Source organism: Marmota marmota, unplaced genomic scaffold (assembly GCF_001458135.2).
Source record: "Marmota marmota marmota unplaced genomic scaffold, marMar, whole genome shotgun sequence".
Taxonomy (NCBI): domain Eukaryota; kingdom Metazoa; phylum Chordata; class Mammalia; order Rodentia; family Sciuridae; genus Marmota; species Marmota marmota.
In genome coordinates this window covers 253,896-264,818 of record NW_026000082.1, presented here as the reverse complement: position 1 = coordinate 264,818, position 10,923 = coordinate 253,896, and the positions used below count along the sequence as shown (strand labels likewise).

The window sequence follows — 10,923 nt, the reverse complement described above, 5'->3', positions numbered from 1 at the left end:
CGGCCCCAGCAACATCTAGCTGATTGGCTCCTCTGCGGTGATGCTCATTGGGCTGTTTCCCTGCCCTTTCAGACCACGGAGCTGCTCATTGGGGGACTTTTTTGGCTCCGCCCACGTGACCCAGCCAATCGGCCTCAAGAGCAGGAGGATTGGGGAGGTGGAGAGAGGCTTGTGTTGGAGAGAGAGGCTTGTGGAAAGCCGGTGGTGGCAGTTGGGGCTCTGAGGGATTTTCCTGAGAGGCTGTTTTGTTTGGCGTGTGTGGTTCTAAAAATAAAGTTAGTTTCTTTTGACAAGTGGCTCCTGATTGTGCCCAGCCAGACTGCAGCACCAATTTATCCAAAATGTTAAATAGGTGGATTATTCATACAGCACACAACTTTTGGGGATTGGTTTTTTTTCTTTTCATTCCACATAATTCTCTGGAGGTTCATCCAGGTGGTTGTGTCGAGCAATGGTCTCCTCCTTTTTAGTGCTGAGTGTTACACCACGGTATGGGTGCACCATTGGTCTAAGCCTTCACTGTGGAACATCTGCTTCCAGGCTTCAGCCATTACAATAAAGCTGCCCTAAAATTCATGCACAGGTTTTAACGTCCATCCGAGTTTTCATTTCTCTGAGATAAAAATCCAGAAGTGCAATTGTAGGGTGGTTGCATGTTTAGTTGGTTTTTATATATATATATTTTAGTTTTAGGTGGACACAATATCTTTATTTTATTTTTATGTGGTGCTGAGAATGGAACCCAGTGCCTCATGCATGCCAGGCGAGCAGGCTATCACTTGAGCCACATCCCCAGCCCGCAACTTGTTTCTAAGATGAATTCTGCCTTTATATTGTTTGATATAATGAGAAGTTAATGAGAAATAAATAAAATGTAATGTCAAAATATATTTTATAGGCTTCGCTATCAAAATTATTTAACTTCAACTAAGAATACGTTGTTCTTTTAAATTATTTACCAATTCATTTTTTAAAAATCAAATTTACACTTGGAAAAAGCACTATATAGTAGTGAAGTTCCAATATCTCTAACAAAAAAAGTTACTCAGAATTTTACAAAAACCCTTTTAATTGTATACATTGTTAATGTGATACTATTTATCCATGGTTCTCTAAAATGCTGATAATGATTAATTCCACAGTGATAAAGTAAAGGTGTGTTTGTCTCATTTGATATTCAATTATAGAACAAGCTTATTGGCTTCCAACAGCAAATATCTGGTTAGTACATGCCATTCTTGGTCTTGAATCAGACTTTACTGTAGGAATGCTAATGACTGATCAATCTAATTGAGATAGTAAAAAGTCATGGACTAGTCCCTCTAATTGATAATTATTTCCCAGTGTCCTATTATTTACTAAAAAAAATGTTGATTTTTCTCCATTGGACCACTGTCGATTTGTAACTCCAGTTTCTATGCCTTGCTTTCTTGAGCCATTCATTAGAATATTACAATTTGGATTTCTTTTATCATCTTGAAACTTGGTTATTTGCTTCTTGTTACCAAAATACTACTGTACAGATGACATCTTTGGAGGCCTTTAATCATCTTTTGACAACTTTAACAAATCATCCAACGGTGTTACGTCACTTATTTTATGAACTTCCAGTATTTTTTCCGAAGGCTTTGAGTAGTCTTTAATAGGTGAGGCAGTGAATTTGTGTGTGTGCACCAGCTTCACTGTAGAAAGCATTCTTTCAAATTTGTGAGTTTTATCACTCTTTTCTCGAATAACAGGTTTATCAAGATAGCCCACACATTTTTTTGTGAAATGGGAAAAAGTCGGTGAGATAGTATAACTTCTACTCCAAAGTCTGCCTTTTGATGGCTGATCACAAGTATTCTTCACTGTTTTTTGGTCCACTCTCAAAGGTGTGGCTTGTTTATCTTTTTCAAATGTTATATGTGTAGTTCTTTGGGGTTCAGAAAAGGTAATCACTTCATTGCCAATAAAAGATTTGAGCATCGCACAGTTTCTTTCCAAAACAAAATTTGTTCTTTTATGAGGGTAAAGTTTTTCATTTTGCCAAAGATGGGCAGAAAGTCCATTTTTTGTGAAAAGTAACATTTGAATATATTTTTTATCATGGAAAATTATGGGATTTGTGTCCTTTTGTTCCTGAGAATTAAAGGAAAGAATACTTAGTCATAAGTCTATTGAGGTAAAAAGCTACAAATATTTTAAATATGAAAATAAAATTTTCATATAGGATAGAACATTGGGATGGTATTTTTAAGTTTCTATCTTCTGTAATTTAAAAAGCATACAAAAAAATGATTATGTAAAAAAAAATCATAAGAGACATAACTGATTATAAACCAAAATTACAAACACCGGGTTATTCTAGTACAAATTCAAAAAATTTAAAATTATCTGATAATGGTTATATCTATTGTAAACCAATACTTAGCATAATACTTAGCATACAAAAAATATGTAACATATATTTGTGGAATAAAATAGCCAAAATAATAGGTTGACTTAAAGACAGACTTTTTACCACAATAATGGTGAAATCTGTTTGTATGATTTGCAATTTTAAATTTTCCCCTCATTTCCTTTTTTAGCTTTCATATTCTCTGTCTTGTCCTAAGTAAAAAGTTTTAACTCCAAAGAAATTGGTCAAATACATATATTATCAGTATTTATTTGGCAAATGTAAGTCAATGATTGTTACTTTTTCTTTAAGGCTGTAATTAGTAAAATAAGAAATTAAATTCAAGCCTGTCTCAAGAGACTAAGACAGGAAGATCATGAGTTCAGAGCCAGCCTCAGCAAAAGCAAGGCACTAAGCAACTCAGTGAGACCCTGTCTCTAAATAAGATATAAAAATAGGGCTGGGAATATGGCTCAATAGTTAAGTGTCCCTGAGTTCAATTCCTGGTCTCCCCCACCCAAAAAAAGTGAAATTAAATTCATCTTTTATGAGTGCTTTTAGTATGAAAGATACATTGATGTCTATGATTACTAGAAAAAATATTTAGTTTTGTGATCACAAATTTTCCTATTTAGCCACAGTAGTGAAAGTCTCTTATATTTTTGGTCTGCCCAACACCTTAGGGAATTTCCTACCTTACAGGTCTATGTGTCCTTAGGTGAGGCAGAAACTATCTTAGGCAGCCTTTCTGGGGCTTGAGCACAGGCATTTGATATAGGCTCTGCCAATCAGATATACCTAGGAGAGTCTTCAGTTCAGAAAAAGGAGGCAGTGTGAAAAATTGCAGACTGTGGAAATTATTCTAGTGAGGGTGGTAGAGGCCATATCTAGCTTTGAGAGGCATCAAGAGCAAAGGCCTTAGAAAGTGTAATCCCTTCAGCATCAGTTGTGAACTGATCTGTACAATAGCAAGGGCCCCAGTGGAGCAGTCTAGAGCTATACTTGAATGATTCCTGACTAGATAACTTTTATGACAGGTTATCTTTTTAGATTTCTCTGAAGTTCATAGTATTAGTATTTATTAAATAATAGTAGATATTACCACTTGAGAAGTTTCTGTCTTTGCTGGACTAATGTCCACTATTTTGGCATTTGGATTTTTCAGTTCATCCTCAAAACACAAGGGGAGCAAGGTGTTCTTTCTTACTGAACAGTGGTCACTCAATGGATCACTTGTGATTGGCTTCTTTTCTTTTGTACTGAAATCATTCGTTGGTGGAGGATACTTCCTTCTGAAAATGAACACAAGTTCAAGGAATGGTTTATTGGATTGATTTCAGGTTTTCAGTTCTTGTCTGCCTCTGCTTATCCCTATACAAGTCACTGACGACATCTCCAATTCCTGTTCCATAGACTTTCAACCAGATAAGATCATCAGTCTGGTTTGTAGGAGAAAACAGCAAAGCAGAGGTGGCAGCAAGACAGTCTTTTGTGGGACTTTGAGGTGGGAATGGAATGTATTATGTAGGTTGAGGAGAGCATACAAGTAGAGAATTCTTAGCCACACCCTTTAGTGAGAGTGTGAGAGAAGCCTTGCAGGGTAGATTCATGTCAACATAAGGTGACTTAAGTTTTGTTAGGAGGATGAAATAAGCATAAAGAGGATTACAGGTCTTCCTTGGTTCACTCAGGATGTGGATAGTGATTTTAGGCTAGTCACAAGGGCTTATTATTGCAGGATGGAGGTGACCTGCAGCAAAGGTTTGACAAAGGTGAAGTATAGATAGCCTCGTGGAAAGAGAACCAGCCTGGAGGGCATGACAGAGACTCAGAGGGCCTTCCACACCAGTGAGAATCAAGAATGGGCCATAGCCAAGCTTAGAGAGAACACGCCATGGGTTTCATGAATCCTGGGGTTGCCAATTCTGATAGCAGCACAGGTACATTGGTCAGGTACATTTTCCTCATTCTCAGAATTCATTGAGACCCTCACCTGTATACTCCTCAGATATTATCTTGGAAAGAAACAGAAGAATGAGTTAAACCTCAAGAGACTCTTCATTATTGCTCTAAACAGAGTTTAAATACATTGGATTAATAGGACTTTTTAAAATTACAGAGGTTTAGAGGCTCCTGAGAAAGATCAGAACTTGATGGAAAAAAATAAAGAAGCTACTTTTTTCACATCCATGTTATAGTGTAATTAAATTCATCTCTCTACTACAAAAACATAACTCTGTTCCTTTTGCTCATTTTTTTTCAGGGCTTCCTCACCAGCTAACTTTGCTCCAAGTCTGGATGTAATGCCTATGAGCTGAGTAGCCTTGGACCATTCACTGGATGGCACTATATGGAACTAAATGTTGAAAATTAGCTAGAATAAATTCATTGTGATCAATTATAAAATAAAAGGAAAAACTCATATCCTACTAGAAACATCACTGAACTGAATAGAATGTTAAAATTTTTAAAGTGAATTACCTCTTGTTTACATCATCTTCTAAGAAACCAATTGACTCCAATGATTTTCTAGTATTTTTTTCGATTTGAGCTGAAATTATAAAAGATTTTCATAAAAGACACACATATATTATGGCATTTAGAAAATATTTGTATAAAATATTTTACAACTTAAAATAACCCGAGAGCACCTGATCTGCAGTAGCTACTCGGTAAGTAAGTTCTATCTTGAGTGAACAAGATAGAACTGGAAAAGACAGATGGAGGCTTCAATGTTTAATTAAGGCAGATGGAACACACATGTGATGATGTCCAAAGAGAGATGTCTTGCAGAAGGAAGCTTTCCTAAATTTTCAGGCCTGGCTTGTGTGTCGAGTCATTATTAACCAGTAAGAAGCCTCATATGGTTAAACACTGTTGCTGTGGAGGGAAGTCATTTAGCAGCTATTGAACAGATCTTGCCACCTGGCATGAAGGAAGTGCCCAAATATGCCAGATGATCACCATAGCATTTTTCTGCTTTCCCAAGTGTTATCTGATACACATGTTGTTAGCAACATATTAAGCATTTTCCTGTCCTCTGGTCATTGATATTCTAGTGCAGTGCTTCCTAAACTTTCCACATCATGGCAAACATTCTGATGACTATTATTTGTATAGTACATTGGGATATACACTTGAGTAGACCTGTGTGGCAGGCTGTCATAGGGCCAACTGAACAGCCTGAGGGCTGAAGAATCAATATTTTAACATATATGTTTTAGAACTCCCCCTACAGGATTACCCCTCCCACTCTAGCAATACAGTGGGTTAGAGCATCACAGTCCAGAAGACCTCACCTAAAACTGCTGAGAAGAGAAGCTGAGAATATTTTTAACTCCAACGGAAAGAATTCTATAACTTTTCATCAAAAAAGTTTTTTCCCTAGTTCATTTTTACTGTTTAATTGTGACCTTAATGGCACATGAACATTTATACAGTTTCAATTTTTTTTCTACTTCTCATTTATAGCATTTTTGAGGCCACTTATTTTACATGGATTAGTTTTTGTGAACTAGGATTTTTGACTATAAAAAAAAATTTCTCCTACTGTTTTGCTTGATTCTCTCTTTTCTTCTGCTAACAGCCAATCTCTATTTTTCTCTTTCACTCTTCCTTTAATATTGACTTCTGTCTTCTCTCTTCCTCCTTCATAATCATCACATACTATATCACTTCTGTTTTCTCTTTGTCTATTATTTGAAAATGTAAACCCTTTTGCAAACTTGCTGTTTTATTATGGGCAATAACTGATCATATTATTTCTGTTTATTGTGATAATTAACATTGTAGACATCATAGCAGAAACTGTTTGGTTTAATGCTGTAAATTATTTGCATTGGTTGTTGTTATTACTTGTCTCCCCCTAAACAGTGAGATACTGGAAAGCTTCAGGGATACTATAAGTCCACAGGGTAAAAACTCTACTGCCTCAGATCCATACTGTTAGATGGGTAGACATACAAACAACATGAAAAAGCAAGGGAACAAATCACCCCAAGAAAACGAAGAAACTCCAATAACAGAATCCATTGACACCACAGTGGAAGAAATGTCAGAGTAGGAGTTTAGAATGTACATGGTTTCAACTGATCTGCAAAGTAAAGGATGATGTAAGAGAGCAAACACAGAGAGCAAAAGATCAGTTCAATAAAGAGAGAGTGTGAAAAAAAAAACAAACAGAAATCCTTGAAATGAAGGAAACAAATTAAATATTCAATAGAAATCATCACTTATAGACTAGGCAACTTGGAAGACAGAACCTCAGGCAATGAAGACAAAATATATAATCTTGAACATAGAGTTGACCACAGAGAGAAGATGTTAAGAAACAATGAAAAGAACTTCCAAGAATTATGGGATAATATGAAAGGACCAAATTTAAGATCTATCAGGATAGGTGAAGGCATAGAGATATAAATCAAAGAAATGCACAATCTTTTCAATGAAATAATACCAGAAAATTTCCCAAATCTAAAGAATAAAATATAATATCAAATATAAGAGGCTTACAGGACCCCAAATGTGCAAAATTACAACAGACTCACATCAAGGCACAGTATAATGAGAATGCTTAGCATCCAGAGTAAGTATAGAATTTTAAAGGCTGTAAGGAAAAAAAATATATCAGATTACAGATAGGTGGAAACCATTACAGATCTCAGCTGATTTCTCAATGCAGACCCTCAAATCTAGGAGGTCCTGGAATAACATATACCACGCTCTGAAAGAAAATGGATACCAACCAAGAATCCTATATCCAGCAAAATTAAGCTTCAGATTTGAAGATGAAATAAAAACCTTCCATGATAAACAAAAATTAAGAGAATTTTCAACCAGAGAACCTGAAGTTCATAATATTCTCAACAAAACACTCCATGAAGATGAAATGAAAAAAAAAAGTGAAAACCAGCAAAGGGAGGAACAACACTAAAGGAATAGTCAATCAAAGAAGAAACTAAGTCAAATTAAAAACTAGAAGTAATCCAAAATGACTGGGAATACAAATCATATCTCAATAATAACATTGAACATTAATGGCCTAAGCTCATCAATCACAGACTGGCAGATTGGATTAAAAACAAGACCCAACAATATGCTGTCTCCAAGAGGTTCACCTAATAGGCAAAGACTGAAGGTCACAGGATGGGAAAAAAACATATCACTCACATGGAGTCATTTCTTTCTCTGGATCATATTACTTCAGCTGTATTCAGACTCAGAGACAAAATCCTCCTAACTTAGAGGAGCAAGATGTTGAAAGGAAAATTGATAACAGAAGAGACAGGAGGCTAGTTCCTAGGAACCATAAAAATAATCATAGGGAAATTTATTTCTGTGAACTGTGTTTAGCGAAACCTTTCCTGACTCTAAGGTGATGGTGGCAATGGGCTCTCTGTCCCTTTGCATGTGAGGTGTCATTTGGTTTTCATTTTTTTTAACCTCTTTTTTTGGATAAGCAATTCAGTTTCAGGAGGAATTTAGTCAAAGAAAGGTCTCGCAGCCCATGGGCCGTTTGATGGAATCATTTCGACATTGCATACATCCAAAAATGATTCCTGGGAAATAGTTTCCTGTCTCTTCTTGTTGTCAACTTTCCTTTCAATACCTTGCTTCTCTATGTTAGGAGGTTTTTGCCTCTGAGTCTAAATACATTTGGAGTAATATTCATGATTCAGAGAAAAAATGACTAGTCATGGCCATCACATTTCTCTGAAAATGCTGCCAACATAGACTTGGAATACTGTTTGACTTGCAATGAGGAAAAGAAATCCCACAGGAAGGGTTTCTGTCCTTCTGCAGCCCGTCGTTGACGGACCCAAGGTGAGTGTGTGCATGTAGTCTTTGTGATGATGCTGGAGGACAATTAATGGGAATGTTTTCTACTGGTTCTTTTAGTGTTGTTCCTTTGTCCCTTGAAAAGGAATTGCTCACTGACATAGGAATATTCTTTTGATTTGCTTTGTATTGTAATATGTGGCAGATTTTCTTTGTGTCTAGAATAAACCGCCCTAGAGTACTTTCAATCTAAAAAACTTTCCTTCTTTTTGTGATTCATTTTGGCCAGGATAAACTTGTATTTATTTTTGTCCCCAGAAGTCTTAATTTGAACTTAGATTTTTAAAAAAGTTTTTAAAAATGCTTTTATACAATGATTCAAGAAATTTTTTAGACATCTGCTTCTTAAAAGAGTAGAACATCCTGCCACTGCTCTTAGAGACAACAATTTTCTTCAGGGGAGAATAGAGTCTTTTCCAGCTTGAAGGAGTAAATCTTGAATGATCTAAGCTTGTGTTTTTCAAAATGTGATGTGAGTCACCCATTTATGTTTTGTGAAGTCAACTTAGTGTTGACTAATTAGCCTTTGAAAAACATGAAATTGAATAAAGTATAATAGAATGTCTCACATAAATCCTTAGCAATAACCGTACAAAACACAGAAATATTGCAATCAAGTTCAACTAACAGAAAAAAAGAGAGATAATTTGGACTTCATAAACCTGAATCTTCTAGCATATAGCAGAATATCTAGATCTATTATTTATATATCTCTCTTTATATGAGTATAATATTAAAAGATATTTTTTGTCAGGCTTACTGGTTACACTCATGTAATCCCAGAGATTCTGGAGGCTGAGGAAGGAGGATCATAAGTTAGATGACAGTCTCAGAAATATAGCAAGACCTTGTTTCAAAATAAAAAATAAAAGGGCCGGGGCTATAGCTCAGTGGTAGAGCACTCACTTAGCACATGTGAAGTATTGGGTTCGATCTTAAACACTACATAAAATTAAAATAAAAGTTATTTTTTTAAAAGATAGGCATTTTTTAAAAAATAAAAATAAATTAAAAATAAAAAGAGCTGGGTATTGCTCAATGGTAGAGTATCCCTGGGGTCAATCTCCATTACTGAAAAAAATAAAAGAATTTCTTATTGTGAGTCATTTTAAAAGCTGGAAAAAATGATTTAAACTAATGATTACTTGTTGGTTTAGATATGGATATATGAGGCTATTGTAGCCAAGGAGACATAATGGAAAGTCTTCTTTGGGGGAAGGTTTTTTTGGTTTCATTCTTACAAAGGGATAAAAAAAACTTTTCTCTTTTTCAATGGATGTTATTATCCACACAGTTATCTAGAATGTCAACTTTATCAACTTTAAGAAGGTCTAGGCAATTTAGTGAAACCCTGTCTCAAAATAAAAAATAAAAAGTGCTGAGCCTGTGGCTCAGTGGTTAATGCCCCTGAGTTCAACCCCAGTACACAAAAACAAAAACAAAACAGAATGGTCCGTGAGAAGTGGTTCACACCTGGAGGACAATTAATGAGAATATTTTTTACTGGTTCTTTTAGTGTTGTTCCTTTCTCCTAGGAAAAGAAATTGCTGACATTTGGAATATTCTTTTGAGTTGTTTCGTATTGTAATATGTGGCAGCCTCCCAGTGGCTCAGGAGGCTGAGGCAGCAGGATGGCAAGTTCAAAGCAAGACTTAGCCAAAGTGAGGCATTAAGCAACTCGGTGACTCCCTGTTTCTAAATAAAATATAAAATAGGGCTGGGGATGTGGGTCAGTAGTCAAGTGCCCCTGAGTTCAATCCCTGGTACCCCCATAAAAAGAAACAAACAAAACCCAGTATGAATCAATGAATAATAAATCAAATCACATGGTAGTTAGAAGACTAGAAGGCTAGAAAGATTCTATATGCTATATGTCATACCAAGTAATCTGGACTTTATCATTTTTGTATTAGAAAGTCTTGAAATGTTCCTAAATCATGACATATATGGTAGTATAATCAAAGATTGATATTCTTTAGTAAAGGATTTTCTTAATGCTTGTATTCTAAATTTAGATGCATTTAACTTTCAGTTATTTCAATTGTAGCATGCAATTTGTATACCTTTGAAAGTAGAGTCTCTTCCCTTTGTATAAGCATTAGATTGATTTCTGGATATAGGAGAAAAAATTGAAGAATTCAATGATCTTCTACATCCTTGTCTATTCTGTGAATGTAGAATATGCAAGGGCTCTTCATTTTCTGCCTAAATATTGGGAAAATTAAAAGCTATCTTAGAAATTATTTCTTCCCATGTGTCTATTGATACATAGTTTCATTTGATTATTCATTACCTCATTCACATTCCAAGTCTCTAATTATAACAGCTATCTGGTTCTTTAAATATTTTCAAATATAATATTTTTTTCAGTCTCAAAAACTCCTCTGAGATGGACATTATCACATTATCATTCTTTTTTAGTAACTTTTATTTCCTTTGTCTTAAAACTTAGCCTTCATATTAACACAAATTTATTTCTACAAATGTAAACAAAAATCTAAAGTTCAAATACTAAAGAAAAAAAAATTCTCTGCTTTAATAGAAATGTACTCTCACCACATAGAATAGGTACATCAGAAGAGATCTGAATAGAGAAAAAAACAACTAGAAAAAATAATCCAGCTTTTCCTAAATTAGTTTCAAAGATTATATATATATATATATATATATATATATATATATATATATATATTTTTTTTTTTTTT

At 34.9% G+C, this 10,923-nt stretch overlaps 1 protein-coding gene across 1 annotated transcript in view; it reads right to left on the bottom strand.

Moving 5' to 3' along the window:
* Positions 1–1,002: 1,002 nt before the first annotated feature.
* CUNH1orf141 (chromosome unknown C1orf141 homolog) overlaps positions 1,003–10,923 on the bottom strand; it is a 51,736-nt gene continuing 41,815 nt past the window's right edge. The window contains exons 5-7 of the mRNA XM_048815175.1: positions 4,862–4,931; positions 3,483–3,672; positions 1,003–2,121 (exon numbers count right to left, since the gene is read on the bottom strand). Coding sequence (XP_048671132.1) covers positions 1,543–2,121; positions 3,483–3,672; positions 4,862–4,931 — 839 coding nt within the window. The 3' untranslated portion in view covers positions 1,003–1,542. The remainder of the gene's footprint in view (positions 2,122–3,482; positions 3,673–4,861; positions 4,932–10,923) is intronic.